The sequence below is a fragment of the Mastomys coucha genome, unplaced genomic scaffold, assembly GCF_008632895.1.
Source record: "Mastomys coucha isolate ucsf_1 unplaced genomic scaffold, UCSF_Mcou_1 pScaffold1, whole genome shotgun sequence".
Lineage (NCBI taxonomy): Eukaryota > Metazoa > Chordata > Mammalia > Rodentia > Muridae > Mastomys > Mastomys coucha.
In genome coordinates this window covers 23,903,525-23,921,743 of record NW_022196891.1, presented here as the reverse complement: position 1 = coordinate 23,921,743, position 18,219 = coordinate 23,903,525, and the positions used below count along the sequence as shown (strand labels likewise).

The 18,219-nt window shown below is 45.0% G+C and overlaps 1 protein-coding gene across 8 annotated transcripts in view; it reads right to left on the bottom strand.

Annotated features, from left to right (window-relative positions):
- Positions 1–18,219, bottom strand: part of Mgat5 (alpha-1,6-mannosylglycoprotein 6-beta-N-acetylglucosaminyltransferase) — a 293,646-nt gene that overhangs the window by 85,587 nt on the left and 189,840 nt on the right. For all 8 annotated transcript variants that reach the window (XM_031380981.1, XM_031380977.1, XM_031380967.1 and 5 more), the window contains 4 exons: positions 16,133–16,294; positions 13,669–13,838; positions 10,343–10,477; positions 3,330–3,463 (listed from right to left, as the gene is read on the bottom strand). In XM_031380981.1, coding sequence (XP_031236841.1) covers positions 3,330–3,463; positions 10,343–10,477; positions 13,669–13,838; positions 16,133–16,294 — 601 coding nt within the window. The remainder of the gene's footprint in view (positions 1–3,329; positions 3,464–10,342; positions 10,478–13,668; positions 13,839–16,132; positions 16,295–18,219) is intronic.

Below are 18,219 nucleotides of genomic sequence, written 5' to 3'. Positions count from 1 at the left end.
TCACCCAAGGTCTCCACACCAACGCCGTAAATATGCCTTTCTTGTGTACAGATATCTTGGCTCGTTTACATCCCTCTGACAGTCTCAGATAACCATGTAAACATTCTCTACTGCACTGTTTGCTCTCGGTGTTTTGGGTGGTTGGCAATGTTCCGCTCTGTGGGTTCTTTTCTTAAAAGGCATTCAACTGTGTCAACTTTCTCCTGGTCTCTGCTGAATCCAGGAACTGTATCCTTCTTCCAGGTTAAGAGAAAGTATTCTCTGCTTCTGGCTTTCACTACATTTTAAACAGAGAACATCTTTCACTGGAAGGAAAGCAAGCCTTTATCCACGTAATCCCGGCAGGTTTGCATGGGGCCGAGTCCCTACTCTTCATTCGGAGAAAACTCTATCTCCGCTCTGGGGCAGGGCACAAGGTTACTGCCATCGTGTCTTGGAAAGTTTATGCAAGCATAGTTTTACCTCCTGGTCCTAACACAGGTCCCTGCTTTAGCTGATTGGCTGGCACTTCTTTCCATACTCAGGATTTCCATAGCAAAGTCAAACCCCAGGCAGACTCTAATCATGTCTTGCCGCGCTGACAGCCATCTGTTACCTGGTGAGGCAAATATTAGTTTGTTCCCTGAACTGTGCCCCTGGGACAGGTGGCAATAACAGGACAATATAACTCCAATAATGATAATGTCTATCATATACACAGCATGCTCTAGCCAAACTCTCTGGGCTCAACAAAACATTTAAACAGGTAATTCTTCCCCCCACCCCACCCCATCTCTCCTTGTCTCTGTCTCTCTCTGTCTGTCTAACTCTCTCTGTTAGATTTTGTGTGTATGTGTGTGTGTGTTTGTGGGTGTGCATATGTGCACACATGCACATAGAGGTCAGGGGATAATTTCGGGCATCACTCCTAGGCACCATCTATTTTTTAAAGACACTGAGTGTGTTTGGCTGACTGGCCAATGATCTTCTGGCATCCACCCATCTCTCCTCTTCCCAGCACTGGGATTACAAGCACACACTGTCACACCTACCTGGCTTTTCCCACGAGTCCTAGGAATCCAACTCAGGTCTTCTCATACACTCTAGCAACAGAGGCATGTTCCCAGTCCATAAACATGAGCTGATTTTTAAAATTGTGGCCTCACCAGCTGGATATCCCTCCTAATTATTTTTTTTTCCCCCAGACCTAATTCCCAAGGATTAGTCTAACATGTTCACTGAGACATTTAGGGAACCCAAGAAAGGATCCCCTCTGGACAGCTGTGTAAGCCATTGAGAGACAGCCACAGAAGGGAAAGACAGCTCAAGCATTTATAGGGCCTTGACTCAGCCAACCAATTAAGACTGACATTTCAGAAATTGTTTTAGCATAGAAATATCTACATGAAATCATACTGATAACTTTGGATAATTTCTCTGTCCTTAGCCTTCAAATCAATGGTTTTCTTCACTTGCTCTTACATTTCAAGAGTAGAGACTTCCGTCATCATGGGGGTGGGCACTTAATTTATAACTTAACTTTAGCACAAACACCGTCTAGTACGGTACTTGGTTTTACAGTCCGTGCCTAATTAGAAATAAAGCAAAAGCAGGGAAATGGTGAGCAACAGTAGGAAACAGAGGTGACAGGAAATGGCTGTCATGGAGAGCTCTCCGAACCCAGCAGCAGGGCCAGAGAGTGCCTCATCCCAAGCAGGATTTGTAACACCCATCCATCATGTCGGCGAACTGTCATGAACCGTAGGAGCACAGAGAGAGGTTGGCTCCGGTAGGAATCTCCCCCTTCAGACCCAAGCATGTTTGAGAAGAAGCTGGCCCCGTGACCCTGTGGCAGAGAAAGGAGACTGGCAAAACAACCAGGTATTGTGCCTTGACGAGAGCGAGAGGGGGAGTTCTTTCCAGGCAAGGTTATTGTTTATTGTGTGCTTGAAAATGTCTCAGGTGGGAATGGCAGCTGTAAGAGGCTCTTGGTGGAGGTCCCAGCATGACTGTCTCTCCCTCAGCCAATTTCTATGGCATGCTGGAAGACCCAGTTCGATGACCATACCTGTTTGCTCTATCAGGTTACTCCAGCTGTCTGCTGCACACTCTAAGTACCCAAGATGATGTTTTCCAACCTACCTGCCTTTTTATTTTTTTTAAACTTTTTGCTTGCTACATGCTCAATAAAGTCACTCATTTGAAACTAAAACTATAGCTACTGTGGGTGATTCTCTAGACCACATAGAAAAAGCTCTCACTGCACAAGCTTATTAAATACCACACAAACACTGCCAAGGGCAGCAAAATAGTCCGAGTCCAGGAGCTAGGCGGCCAGCAAAGTATGAAACTGAGTTTAAAATAGTCCTAATTCAGAAAAGGCAGGCATGTGTGTGGTACGCGTGTGTATTCCTATGTGCGGGTATATGTACGCATCTGCGCATGTATGTGTGTATGCTGTGCGTGTAGAGGCAAGAGGTTAGTTATGTCACTGAACTTTGTATGCTAAGCCAGAACTCGGCATATTTTGCATGCTGAACTTTGTGCTTGAACCAGAACTCACTGATGTGTCAACTCTAGTTAGGCAGAGCCATCTCTGCCCACTGGGTGGGCGGGGCGAGGGTTGGAGGCGGAGCTGGAACTGCAGGCCACGCCCCTGTTCTTACTTGTCATTCCCACATGTTCTGGAGATCAGAACTCCACCCTCTAGCTTACAGGGCAAGTGCCGAACCCACTGAGCCATCTCCCCAGCTCTGAGCTCACTTTTTCTTTTAAAAGCTCCCTGCTCAGTCGGGCAGTGGTGGCTCACACCTCTAGGAGGCAGAGGCAGACAGATCTCTGTGAGTTTGAGGACAGCCTGGTCTATAGATTGAGTTCCAGGACAGCCAGGGCTGCACATAGAAATCCTGTCTCCAAAAAAAAAAAAAAAAAGCAGCTTCATGCTCAAATGATTAAGATTGAACTCTGTGGAAAGAACTGGGTTGACATGGAAGACCTTGTTCCTCTTCAGGATGCAATGGCCCCCTAGCAGCATGGATATGGTGCTGGGACACGTTCAATGACTGCTCATTTGAAGGTGATCTGCAGGCCTTTCCCTTGTGGCTTCTACTGGTAATCTGTATTGAACACTTTTCTCTAGGACATCTCTAAGTCTCTTCACAGAAAGTTCATGTGGGTTTTCAATTCCAACTACTGAAAAAAAATTATTCCCAAGGAAAATTTTCAAAGACCCATACTTTTTCAGCTAAGGGTCCTGAGAATCGCAACCCCAGATAAATGGTTAGCTAATTAACCTCTGCACCTGCCTCTGGTAGCTTTCTGAAAGGCAGGGTCCACCCAGCAATACTCACGGAACATGGTGTAAAACTGCTGCGGGTTCAGATTCCACTTTCCCCAGGGGGTCTTGTGGCCTTTCGACTGGGCATAACTCGCATGATTGAACTCAGGCTCTGTTCCAAAGGAGTCCAGCACCCGGAGCATGCACCTGCAAGGAAAGCAGTGCGTGTCAGACTATAACCCCGGACGGTGTGGTGCGGGAGACAGAAGCAGACAGACAAACCCTTCAAAGTAAAACTGCCACTGTGAAGAAGCTGAGGTCTTACTTTCTTACTTGTTCATTTTGCAATTATGTTTATGATTCTGGGAGTTAAACCAGCTCCACCTGCAAGCGAACTAAACTCTCCACTTCTAAGCTACATCCCTGACCAGGTGGTTTTGGAGTCTTAACCATGACAAGCATCCATACCTCCAAAGAAGGTGTCAGGCGCCCAGACAGACAGAACAGGCTAGCCACTGAAGGTGGCCCAAGGCCCATGGATGCTGGAGGGGGCCTGCAGGATCCATCGCACTGAACTTAGTGACTAAAGAACGCGATGAAAGAAACAAAGCACTATTATCTCTACAGATCTTATTCTGCTTAGAGCATAGGACGTGCTGCAGAGGCTTGTAGCGTTGGTCAACCTTCCCATCAATTAACTAGATCATTTGACTTCAGGTGATGCCTGTGCCACAGCTACAAGTATCTGCTTCATACTGGAAAGGCACCCCTCACACTGGTATGCTGATGTCATTTGAAGGCAGGGTTTGGGGGGATAATTAGGGATAGACACGGGCCCAGGATGCCACTAGTGGCTTTACGAGAAGATGACTAGAGACTCAGGCCAGAACTTTTTCAGTAGGATACGGCCTTCCCTGGATGGGGGCCATTCCATCTTGGAGTTTTCAGCTTCCAACAGTGCACAATAAATTCCATTTTACAATAAACGAGTCTGGCTCCAGTATTAGGTTGTAGTAACACAAAACAGACTTCAATCTCATCTAGTAGGCAGGGTTGGCTTTTATACATCCAACTATAACGAATTAGAACCTGATTGCTAGATTGACTAGAAACTGATGCAGTACAGTAGAGTCTCATTGGTCATTAAACTGAGCCAAACCTGTCCTTAGTGTAGCTGTGATCTAAGAGTTGACTTTTATATTCTGTGGTGTGCCTGGGTATGTGTTTGTTTGTGTATGTGCATATGTGCACAGGGGAGAATGAATGTGTGCTGGGTGGCGGGAAGGTAGGTCAGGGGTCAATTTGGGAATAACATTCTCCAGGGGCCATCTACCTTGGCTTCTTTTGAGACAAAGTCTCTTGCTGACCTGAAATTTGCCCAATAGGCTAGGCTGGCTAGCCAGGGGGACCTAGGATCTTCCTGTCTCTAACACCTCACCGCCCCAGCACTGGTGTTAAAAGCATGTACCACCATATCCAGCTTTGTCATGTGGGCCCTGGGGCCAGAACTCAGGTCCTGAAACACCGCACAACACTTACTTCACTGACTGAGCTCTCTCCCTAGCAAGGTTTCACATTCTCAAATGATTTTAAAAGACACCACAGAGGGAAATTCTATGAAGCTCACTCATATTTCCACAATGGAAAACAAAGTTTTCTTGGAACCTGGCCACATTCTGCTGTGGACAGTCTGTCTGTAACTTGGTGAGTGTCTTCAAGCTGTGGCGGCACAGCGGAAAAGCTGCGGCACAGATGACACCCGGTTGCAAAGCACACACTAATCACAAGAGGGTTTTTACAAGAAAGCCTTCTGAGCACAGGTGGGGCGGGCACAGGACGGCTGGGAGGGAGGAGTCAGAGAACGCACGTTATTGATCGCGGTTGCACTGACTGGACTGAGGATTTTCAAAACATGTAAAGGAAGCACGCGAGGCTGGCCAATGGGGACAGTTGTTCCCTGGCAGTAGACCGCTGAGCAACTTCCACTGACTAAATAAAACGGAAGCCCACGTCTAGGACAGATAGTGGCAACACTTCTAAGGGTTCTTTTTTCTTCCTTTTCTTATTACCAGGAAACTACGCTAAATTTTGGTAAATTTTCACTTTGAGGTAAGATTCTGAAAACAAAATAAAATAAAACCAGCCAAGTCCAGATTCCAGATTCCATCCTCCAGGGAATACAACTGTCAACTGAAGTCTCTGTGCGCTCACCTTGCTGCCAGTTGTCTACACAAGGAAAAGACAAGTGGAGGGAGGGGCCTGGCCTCGGAGTGAGCCGCGCTGGGACAGCGTTCTCACTTGGATTCTTACGTGGCTTTCTTGGATCCACTCTCAGCATAATGATAGGTCTCTCTTTTGGGGATATGTATATTCACGTGTGCATATGTGTGTTTGTGTGTACATATGTGTTCACGTGTGTGCATATGTGTTCACAGGTCTGCATGCATATGTGCATGCAACCATGTGGAAGCGAGAGGTCAAATTCTGGTGTCAGTCCTCAGAAGCCACAAACGTGGGATATAGAGACAGGAGGGCTTCTAGTTCAAGGTCCTCCTTGGCTACATGTTAGACCTGTGTATAAACTACATTTATACCTGTGTTAATCTTTATGCCATTGCTTGGATGCCCTCTGTGTGTCTGAAACATCAGGAACCTTCTAAGGATTTGAACATGTATGTGTCCCAGTGCCCAAAGTAGCTGGCCTTTCTCTAAGAGGGACCTCGGCAGCAATGCCAAATGATTCCTGGAGCATTCTTATTGATCAAGGCTACACTACAGTGAGAAAGATACTCAGAAGCACAAGGCCTACTTCCTAGTTGGGAATGCGGTGTGAAAGCTGGCATGCTGCCACCCACTGGTATCTCACATTCTTTTGTACTCTCAACACTCAGCAATGGATTTCTGTGGAGCAGAAGGGGGGTGTGTTCTGTAATACATGCTAGGGTACCAGTAGTCTGTCAGCATTTAATAAGTTCAATCAAATGTCCTAGGTTTTCCAAGTGTTTTTCAAAGGTCACGCAAACAGACAGAAAGGGCTTATTGCTCATTGAGAGATCTGAGGACACATTATGGTATGCAGTCCTCGTCACCTGCCATCAAGCAAGATGACCACAGTCTGACAGCCTCTTTTGTGTGCATGCCTCTACATGTGAGCATATGTACCATATATGTATGTATATGCACTTTTGTGAAGTGTGTGTACATGTATGTGTGCCTGAAAGCCAGAAGTTTCTTAATAGTTCCCCGTCTTATTTTCAAAGACTGAATCTCTCAGTGAACTTAGAACTCACCGAGTTGGCTAGAGTACTTGGCCTGAGAACTTCAGGATCCTCCTGTCTCCATTTCCCCATGCTGGGATTACAAATGCACACTATCCTACTGGGCCTTTTGGATGCAGAGATCCAAACTTAGGTCCTCATGTTGTACACCAAGCACTCTGCCGATGGAGGCATCTCATTGGCTCCCCTCCATCCTTTGATTATTTTTTTGAGACAGGGTCTCATGTAACCTAGGCTGCCCTCACATAGCACAAGTGCTCAAGGATCACCTTGAGCTTCGGTCCTCTTGTCCCTACCTCCTGAGTGCCAGGATGACAGGCAGGCGCTGTCACACTGGTTTATTAGGTGCTGCGATTGAACCCAAGGCTTCACATACAATAGGCCAGTGTGATACAAATGGAACTCTATCCCTAGGTGCCACTTCTCATATTTAAAGGGAAAGAAGTAGGCAAGAAAATTTCTAGGAAGCCTGCTTGTCATTTGATGAAACTGCAGCTTTGCTACAAAACAAAGACTGAGGGCTAAAGTGCCAAGGGACCTCCTGCTGTTTCCGGCTAATTCAAACCATTATGGAAGAAAGAAGGAAAACCATTATGCATATCCATAAGCCCTGAGAGATGGAGCATTTTCACACAGCAAGCATCAAATACCAATCAACAGTGACCATTTTAATAACAACATGGCCTTTCTTAATTGACCCACATCACCACCGAGGATATTTTCCCATTAAAACAGCCCTTCTTAATATCAAGGACATGAGAGTCTATGGAGGCCCAGTTTTCTTTGCATGTTTTCTAGATTTCTATAGTTCATAAAATGACAGAAAGGAACAACTCTGACTGCCTTTCCTGAAGGCTATCACCTTAGGAAAAAAAAATTATGTTTACAATATGGCTTATTAACCAAGAAAGATGGTTATTTCTACATAATTAAAAGAAGTGATGGCTTGTGATCTGGGAAAAAGAAAACAATAACAGGGGAAATATGATATCAAAGAGAGTGGAGCGCCAGAGCTGAGGAGAGGGTATAGTGTGCATGGTGCTTGGTGCCCACTTGGAAACCCAGTGCTGGGGAAGTAGAGGCAGGGAGATCCCTGGGGCTCACTGGCCGGCCAGCCTACCCTATGGGGTCATTGAAAGACTGTCTCAAAATTAGGTAGAGAGTGTTTCTAAAGAATGACACCCAAGGTTGTTCTCTGTCCTCCATATGCATACATACCTATACACATGTGTATATGAACATGCAATACATATACATATGCACAAAAGAAAAGGCAAATAAAAAGGACAAAGCATTATCTAATCAAAACTTTTCTAAAAATAAAAAGAATGGTAATATTCCAAGGAAAGGGAAAGGACACAGAGACTTTAAAACCAGCATATTCAACAGTCAATAAAATCATCACAGACAAAATACAGTCAAATACTTTGAACATCACAGTCATTCAAAACAATCAGCAAAATCAACAGCCAGCCGATACAATCAAGAGTCAGCCAGTACAGCCGGCCGGCATAATCAACATAGTCAACAGAGTTGGCATAGTCAGCAGTCTGCACAGCACAGTCAACAGTTAGTCAACAATCATTGTGCACAGCCAGCACAGTCAACACAATCAAAAAAGGTGCAGTCATTCGACAGTCAACATACACATTGACAACAGCCACCAGTCACATCATTCAACAGTCAACAGAGACAACACAGTCAACACAGACAACACAGTCAACACAGACAACACAGTCAACACAGACAACACAGACAACACAGTCAATAGCCACTAAAGTCATTCAACACAGTCAGCAGCCATTCAACAGTCAACACAATCATTCAAAGTAGCGAACACATTCAACAGCCAACAGTCAGCCACAACAGTCAACTGTCATTCAACAGTTAATACAATCGCTCAGTCATTCAACATAGTTAACACAGTCAAAACAGAGCATTCAGACCCTTCATACAGCTTTGGTCCCATCAATTCCTTTGCTGTAAATATTTTAGTGCTCAATGAAAAATTCTTGGCTGCTGGGGGCAAGTTTGAAAGGGGATTTTTTGTTTTGTTTTGTTTTTTGTTTTATTTTTCGAGACAGGGTTTCTCTGTATAGCTCTGGCTGTCCTGGAACTCACTCTGTAGACCAGGCTGGCCTTGAACTCAGAAATCCACCTGCCTCTGCCTCCCAAGTGCTGGGATTAAAGGTGTGTGCCACCACTGCCGGGATGAAAGGGGATTTTTATAGAGAATGGATACCACTAGACTTGGGATTTTTGAGAAAATTCTTTGTATTTTCACTTCTCATTTTTGTCTGCCTTGTAAAGGAATTCCAGTCTGAAATAATCTTGGAGGTTTAAAGTTAAAAAACACTAAACATAGCTAACAGGAGAGATAAAGGCCTCCTTTATGCTATTCATGGATTGGATTAGTTACAGTGTGTGATGGTTCATCTTGATTGACAACTTGACTGAACTTGGAGAAATGCCAAGGAGATTGCCAAGCATGCTTCTAGATGTGTGTGTGTGTGTTTGTGCGTGTGTGTGTGTGTGTGTGTGTGTGTGAATGTATCTCCAGAGAAAATTAACCAAAGGGAAGTTCTACCCTGAATGTGGGTGGCACCATCCTGTGGGCTGAGGGAGGTGGGGGGGGCAGACAGAATACAGAGGAAAGAGAAATCCTGTAGTCAAGGCACTTTTTTCTCTCTGCCTCCTGACTGCTACAATAGAGCTGTCCCTGGAACACTCTCCCCACCACAATAGACTGAAGCCTTTGAAACCATGAGCCAAAATAAGACTTGTGTCCTATAAGGTATCCTGCTCAGATATTTGGTCAAATTGACAGAAAATTAACACAGAAGACCACGTAAAAATTTTTTTACCCATTAGTTGCAACGAGGAAACAAATGGAAAGGGGCTGGAATGCAGCTTATTAGATAGAGTGTCCAGCCCGTAATAAGTCCTGGGTTCCATCCTATCCTTAGCACTGAAAATAATCAGTTGTTGTGGCTCACGGGACAGTTAACCTAAAGTAAGCCACACAGCTGCAGAAATAGTAAGAGAGACCATGCCTCATCAAGGTGGAAGGTGAGATCATCCAAACTCCAAAGGCTGTCCTCTGACTTCCACATGTATGCTGTGGCATGCCTGTACACACACTCACACAAATGCACATGCGCGCACACACACATACACACACACACACACACACACACACACACACACACACACATGAGAAAAATCATTTGATTAAATGCACGAGATCCTCACAGGTATACAAAGAGAGGGATGCTAGGAACTGGGGAAGATAAATGAGGCTGGAAGATAAACACACAGTCGGTGAAAATAACCTGAATTTCATTAGGAATGGGAGGTATACTCCTACAGATGATAAGGTAATATTAAATTATCCTTAAGGTTTTTGTTGTTGTTGTTGTTTGTTTGTCTTTGTTTTGAGACAGGGTTTCACTATGTAGCTCTGGCTGTCCTAGAACTCACTATGTAGACCAAGCTGGCCTGGCACTCACAGAGATCTGCCTGACTCTGCCTGGAATTAAAGACCTGTGCCATTATACCTGGCTGGACACACTATTCTCAGAATATCAATATAAATAATAAACAAGCCCAGGAAACACACAGTCGGTGAAAATAACCTGAATTTCATTAGGAATGGGAGGTACACTCCTACAGTTCATAAGGTGATATTAAATTATCCTTAAAAAAAAAAAAAACCGAAAAAACAAAAAACAAAAACAAACCAAAGACAGAAACACCTACCAGCACAATCCTTATTAGGGGCAGAAAGGTCTTAGCATGTAGTACTTACTGGTAATGAACCCAGGATGGTCCTAGTGTTTTCTTAAATTGAGCAAGTCCCACAATGTCGATATAAATAAGCTCAACGATTCTGTCTCCTACAGTTGGACAGCCAGACCGGTTTCCAACAACCTTCTTCATAATTCTGGAGTGAGGCAAACGGGAAAGAAAAGAAAAAGGCATCAATAACATTACAATACTAAACCTGGCAAATGTGATAGGTTCAAATCACAGCTCCAGTCCCTATTAGAGATAACGGGCTGATGATCGAAACCTCTCTCAACTCTTCATAGCTCCTACTAGGACCCTTCAAAATTAGATGCTGGGAAGCTGGTGTATAAACACAGCCTGTGTAGTTGAGAAGCAGTGTTACCCATCTCCACTGCGGAGTAGACATGAGTTAGCTAACCCGAGTCATCTCTCTGAATCTTGCTCTCATTAGCCTTCAGGGTTGGGAGGGAGGACTGAACACTGCTATGCTGATATTTCCTCCAAATTCAAAGATTCTGATCCGGAGAGGGGCTCTTTAAGATTCAGGAAATATAACCTACAAGGTTCAGGAAGTCCATGAGACTCACAAGTCCCAAGAAGCTCCTGAAACACAAGATTCTCGAGGACCCTCCCCAAGGTCATACAAGCAGAAACAACGGCTTAGGAGAGAAGATCCTCTGGCCAGTAGATTATCTGCAAGTCATTCAGGCAACCTGAGGAGTTGTCAGCCATGCTGGGGTGGGCCTTTTAGTGATGCACCTGCCTTTGAATCACCATGCTCCTTCTAAGAACCCTTCACCCACAATCCTGGTAAGTAACCCCAATGGATTCACTGATTTACCAAAATGGACTTGGATGGACTCACTTCTTTCGTCTTTCTTGGCGTCCTTTCTGGTGTGAACAGATGTTCACATGTCCCCAGAAAAAGTCACACAATGAATGCAAAAACCTATGATATCCTCTCACTCTCGTTTGTAATCCCTAAACACCTTCATTTCCCAGGCCCTCGGCTCTAGTTACTCCCTCCATGGTCTTGTTGTTTCCAGTGACTCCTTACAGAATGGGCTCTATGGCTTAGATGTTCTCCTTGTCTTGTCATTCAGCCACTGACCCACTTTTCGACCCTGACATCTCTAACTGCCCATGTGCTAACAGAATGACATCGTATGTGACTGGTATATGAATCCTGATTGGCCAGAATAAGTCTGAAGGGTAACTGCTGTACACCCAGAAACCAGGCACCACCTTTTCCTCTTGCCCCTGTTCATATCACACAGTAAAATTTAACCAATTTACAAAGCGCCACTTGCAAGTGACAGTGGTCACAAACCATCTCCAGTCTTCACACTCACTGCTCCAGGCCCCTTCTGTCCCTTCTCTGGGCTTCTGAAAATCTCAAGGCCCACTGAAGCGATTTCTCCCGAAGACTTGGAAAAGGTCCCATGAAAGGCTGGACGATAAATACTTTCACCTTTGCATATTCAACATAGCCAGGCTATGCTAGTGCTATGAGTAAGCACTAGGCACACAGGGGGTGAGATTCAATGGTGAACGCTCCCTGTCCTTCCATTCTAGTATCCACACCTCCATCAGCATCAACAGAATTACAATTAGTATGCACACTGCTTAACGCATCAGTTGTGATTATCGAAAGACTGGCAGCTGAGCACACAGGCCATCTCTGAGGCCAGACAGAGTGGCTGCAAAGTGCATGATGTCCTAGGTTTCGTGTTCTGCATATTTTAAAGCAAGCAGGAAGGCAACAGGAGACAGGCTGGCAAAGGAAGAGGAGAACGGGTTGGGGCGCAGAGGACCTCAAGTTCATCTGACTTTGAAGGAGAAAGGAAAGGCTGAGTACAACGGCAGTGCAGACGTTAGATACCAGGCTCACATCCAGGCCCCTGCATGCTACCCAGAAATCTCAGAGAGCTCGTGCTCAGTCTGAGCACAGTTTCCTCAGCTATAAAACACAGATGGCAAGAGGACCTACTTCCAGGTACTAACGCTTAAATGTGATACAACGTACGGGCTGCCAGGATAGAAGCACCCACAGTGGAAGGAGAGACCTGACCCCTGAAAGCTGTCCCTCTGACTTCCTCGTACACCATGGTACACACCTGCCCACATGTGCACACACGCAACCATTGAACAACAACAACAACAACAAAAATAAAGCCACACAGTGTTTAGTACAGAAGACCCAGTAAGTGGCTCAGTATATAGTTTTAATAGCTGCCATCAGTGCTGGGTGGGGCTGAGCTGGCACAGAGCCCGCCTGGCATGCTCAGAGCCCAGGGTTCCTCACCCAGTGCCATATAAGCTGGACACAGTGGTGCACACCTGTAATTCTACCCAGCACTGAGGAGGTGAAGGCAGAAATCAGCAAGTCGAGGTCATCCTCAACTATATATACTGAGTTTAAGGCCAGCCTAGGCTACAAAGACCTAGTCTCGGTGTTAAAAAAAAAAAGGTCCCGATCAACACTATTGCTGGCATAATTCTTGGTATTTCTGCTGTAAGCCAACCTCTATCATGGCGCTCAGCATCTGGAGAGCAATGAAAAGACTGCTAAGGCTATCTTCAGACATTACTGCCAGCAACCTTGGTGTATCAACAGTCCAGTAGGAACAGGGTTGAATATAGATAGCTGCTTTTTAACCATCTCCACTATTTCTAGACTTCTCCCAAAGGTTGGCACAGCAACAGGACCACTTGTGCGCCGGGTTAGAAGTCTCTGCAGGCAGTTTTTGGGGGACTGTGGGGACTCCAGTTCATCTGTTCAGCCAGCTGTAGTAACTGGAAAGGGACTGAGAGGGGGTGAGAGCTGGATGCAAATCTCAGTGGGAGAGAAGACTCAGGGAAGAGAAACAGCCTGAGCGAGAAGCTAGCTAATTGTGAAAGGGTTGGAGCCGGGCTTTCGGGAAATCTATTTTACACATATTAAATTACAAAACAGGAACTGGCCCTGCTTCAGGCTTTAGAAAGCTTGATGTTGAGCAAGCAGTAGTATGAGTTTTGGCAAGAGGCAGAGAATTAGGCGAGTCAATAGAGTCTTGGGCTGCAGATGTTGGGAACACCTGGAACGGCAAAGAATAAGCTCTTTAGCTCGAGTTGTCCTGGCATTCATTTATGAGGCCCCGGGAGCCTGCAGCGCCAATGAAAACATATTATCCTTTTCATAGTGTTTGTATTTAGCTCCTGAAAATAATCTTCTTATCGGCTGTTTAGAGAATTATCACTCTCCTTTTCCCCCCACAAGAAATTGTACACTAATAGAAGGGCTTTATAAGTTTACTATTTCGTTTTTGTATTCTGATTTTCAGATTGAAAAAGTAATTTCCTTACTCCTTGAGCTCAGCCAGTGAGGCTGAGATCCGGATGTCATGGCCCAGCAGGTACAGAGATGTGATTAGGTCACTCCACTGAACTAGTTCACCCAGAGGGCCACCACTGAAGGCTGTCTCTGCAATCTTGAAGCCTGATTCCTTGGTCAGGAGTCCCAGGTGAACAAGGATCTGCGAAACAAAGAGGAGACACTGACTTCTGGAGCCATGCTCAAAATGCACAGAAAGTCTCTGCTAAGGCACTGTGCATACCACAAAGGAGTCAGGCAGCTCCCAAGGAACCACCGAGGTCTCAGTATGGGGAAGGAAAGAATTTTCCACTGTTTTAGATAAAAAAAAAAAAACCATGAGCTGCCCTTGGTAGAGTCATGAGTGTGAGTTATAGACAAATGAACATGGTTTTTAAAAATGGAATATATGGCTGGGTCAGTCAGGAAAGAACTTGATCAACAAACGTGAGGTCCTGAGTTCGAATTCCTGGAGCCCGATGCAAATGCTGGACGCAGTGATGCATGCTTGTAACTCCAGTGCAGAAGAGATGGAGTCGGCTGCACAGGCTGGCTATTGTGTCCCAGGGATCACCTCAGTGGGCTTGACACGGCATTTTCATGTGAGATCTGGGCAACGAACTCAGGTCATGGCCGTGTGGCAACTTCTAACAGTTGAGCTCTCTGCGCAGCCCTCAGGTCTGCTGCTGAAGCATAGTCTAATTATGATCCATGAGGTTTGTTTGCTTTTTAAATAAAATACCATGGAAATAAGCATAGTTAATGTTCCAATGAACTTTAGTCTCTGACTATTCAACCAACCCAGTTTGGCGCTGGGGAGGCTGTTGCGGTGGGTACCTCCATTCTCTGGCCAGAATCCTAACAGCCTCTGGTAGCTTTTCTGCTCTTGGATAGAAGAAGATGTCCTAAACTCATCAAGTGCAATTTCTGTCTCAGATCTTAATGAGCCATTTCACTTATCCCACCTAGTGGAAACAGCATTTACAGATCAAAGGCCAGTTCTCAAGGGACTCTACATAATTGCTATTTGGAGCTTTTTCCAATGGCCCTAGCTAGAAACCTCATTTCCCCTCAAAGACACAGCAAACTATGGGTTCTTACTGGAAGTGGCAATTTAAACGTGTATGTGTGTGTCTCTGTGTGTGTATAAATATATATAAACACATATTTACATTCCTTCGATTATTATCGTCCATCTTTTGCTGGTTATTTACTTTCTTTTACAATGAAAATTCCACTTTGTACAGACAGGAACATGGTAAGTCACTTTCTATACTCTAATATTCACAATGGCTCTATTAAATTTTTTCAAAGTGCTCTTAATTCAATTCACTGTGTTCTGCAGCAACAGCAGTCCTCCCTTGTGAGCTTGCATCAGAACTGATGTTGACATGGTCAGGTCAGCTGTTACATTTTCCTTATGATTTTTAGATTTTTATTCTTTTTCTCTTTTTAAAATTGAAAATATATTTTTTTCATATAACACAATTCTGATTATGGTTTTTCCACCAGAAACTCCTCTTAGCTCCTCCCCACTTCCCTACTCATTCAAGTTCACACTTTCTCTCTCTCTCTCTCTGTCGTATAAACAAGAATCTAAAAAATAATAATAAAGTAAAAATGAACAATTCAAAATAGGGCAAAGCAAACGACCAGAAAAGAAGTGAGGTGCAGCTTTTTTTTAATTAAAAATCTTACTGGGCAGTGGTGGTGCACGCCTTTAATCTCAACACTTGGGAGGCAGAGGCAGGCGGATTTCTGAGTTGGAGGCCAGCCTGGTCTACAGAGTGAGTTCCAGGACAGCCAGGACTACACAGAGAAACCCTGTCTCGAAAAACCAAAAAAAAAGAAAAAAAAATTCATCCTATGTAAATGGTTCCAGCATCAAATCAACAGGTATGAAGTCTAAGTCTGGTGTCTATGCTGGCCATACCCACTCTGTTCCTTTCCCTCCCATCTTTGACCATATAATTCTTTTCTTACTGAGGAAAAATATGTGTAGCTTAACACAGTGGTCACTGTTTGTTTCTTTTGATTTTTTTTTTGAGACAGGATTTCTCAAGTCCTGGAAGTCACTCTGTAGACCAGGCTGGCCTCCAATTCATGCCTGCCTCTGCCTCTCAAGTGCTGGGATTAAGGGTGTGTGCCACCACTCTCACTCACTCTCTCTCTCTCTCTCTCTCTCTCTGTGTGTGTGTGTCTGTGTGTGCGCATGTGTGGTGGGGGCGTACAGAGAGCCGTGTATGCAGATGTGTATGCCTGTGTACACATTCATAGGGGACAGAGGAAGACATGGAGTATGGGAAAAGAGATCCCAAAGCAAGGCAAGGCGATGCTGAGTTCATCTACCTTGATGGGCTGCACTTGACGCACGGCATCTCCTTTCCTGTTGTTTCCAAGCAAAATCAATTTTTAACCTAAAGCAGGCACGTGAAGGAACAGAATGAACAAACTCACTTTCTTCCGTTTCCTCTTCTCGAGGTTTTGTTTCTCTGCCAGAGACTTGATTGCTTGGATCCACGCGTCAGCCATTCGCCGGATCCGAAGTCTCATCCAGCGGAACTCCTCATGCTTCTTCATCATGCCGTAGAGAATGTTAAAATCCGTACGGATTTCCGCCTAGTGGGGAAGAAGAGAGACATGTAACAAAATGAGCAGAAGACTAAAATGCTAGGAAGCAAAATGATTTTCATGATAGGTCATCTTAAACCTGAGAGTCAATTAAATCCAGGATTTCAAAAGAGTACCGAGGGTGGGTGCTGGCAAGATGGCTACGCGGGGACAGGCTCTTGCCTCACAGCCTGATGATGATCTGAGTTCAATCCCTAGGACTCGCACGGTGGAAGGGAGAGAACTGACTCTTCTAAGTTGTCCTCTGGTCTCCACACGTTCATGGTGACAAGCACATGCCCACATACACACGCATACACACATAAAATAAATATAATTAAAAATACTTTAATGAGCAAGCGTTGCTAGGGCTGCAAATTGAAACAATCCTTAGGAGATCAGAGACCGAGAAAGGAAGCGTAGTCACAGGGAAGCTGTCGCTCTGCTGACGTGCAGGTCTCACAATTAGCATACAAGGTGCACCTTCAAACCCCATGTCTAAATGCATTTGTGTCTTGGGGTTGTCTGCTAAGCAGCTGACTACCAGGAAAAAGTATTCTCAGCTCCAACCGGCCAGCCAACACTCAGAGAGTTACCACAGGGCCTCCTTTGCCTCAGAGTAAGATGAGAAGCGAATGATTATCGTCTCATTTCATCCTCATCCAAACCAACAAAAATTTATGATTTTCTAAGGACTTTTAAAAGCTAGGGATGGCCTTTGCTTCTACCATAGCCAATTACAATTTAAAATTCAGACCAGAATAATAAAAGGTCCAGGGAGACTAGATTTCCTGGTATTCTGGATATGGTAGCTGGATGCAGCCCCTGATCAGAGCATAAGAGAAACATGACAATCTTGGTTTTTATTTCATAGGACACCTGAAGCATACGGAATTCATCTCTTAGCAGTCGGTATGGGTATGGTTCATTCTTAGCGTCTGTCTCCCTTCCTGCATCAGCAACCTCGCACAGGCTACCCTTGAGCCCACAGGCGCTGGCCATGCCCCCTTCCTCCTGGCTGCCTGCTTGTGTACATGACGTTTTAATGGAGCACAGCCATGCCCTTCATTACATATTACCCAGGGCTGCACTGTGTGCAAGGGCTGCAGAATTGAGTAACTGCAGTGAGATGAAATGTCTGGCAAAGAGAAGAACAATATCTTGCTTATCACATTTGTACTTATTTAGAGTGTGTGTGTGTGTGTGTGTGTGTGTGTGTGTGTGTGTGTGCAAGTCAACAGGACAACTTGTATTGGTTTTCTTTGTGGACCATGTGGGTCCACAGGAATCAACCCTGGGTCTTCAGGCTTGGCAGTAGGGGCCTTTACTTGCTGAGCCATCTCACTAGCCCTATTATTTTTGCACATGATGGGGTCTCTAGTAGACCAAGGTGGCCTTGAACTCTCTTATGTAGCCAAGGATAACCATGATTTCTAATTCTCCTGCCTTCATCTCCGAAGGACTGATGCTCTCTTTTTGCCTCTGTGGGCCCCGACATGTACATGGTGTATATGAACCCATGCAGAAAAGTACATACAAATCAAATCATTAAAAAACAACAAAGGAGCTGGGCGGTGGTGGCGCACGCCTTTAATCCCAGCACTTGGGAGGCAGAGGCAGGCGGATTTCTGAGTTCGAGGCCAGCCTGGTCTACAGAGTGAGTTCCAGGACAGCCTAGGCTACACAGAGGAACCCTGTCTCAAAAAAAACAAAACAAAACAAAAACAAAAACAAAAACAAAAAACAAAAAACAAAAACAAACAAAAACAGCGAAGGATTTACTGATCTACGGTCTAAAGAAAATGAAAATGTCCAAGCTCTCAAGATATCATTGAAAGGTCTCTGGAGTCCCTTCCTATCTTTCTAATTATACCTTCAGCCAGCATGTCCACACCTCTGACCCTGCCCACCCAACCTTGCAGTGTGATAGGACA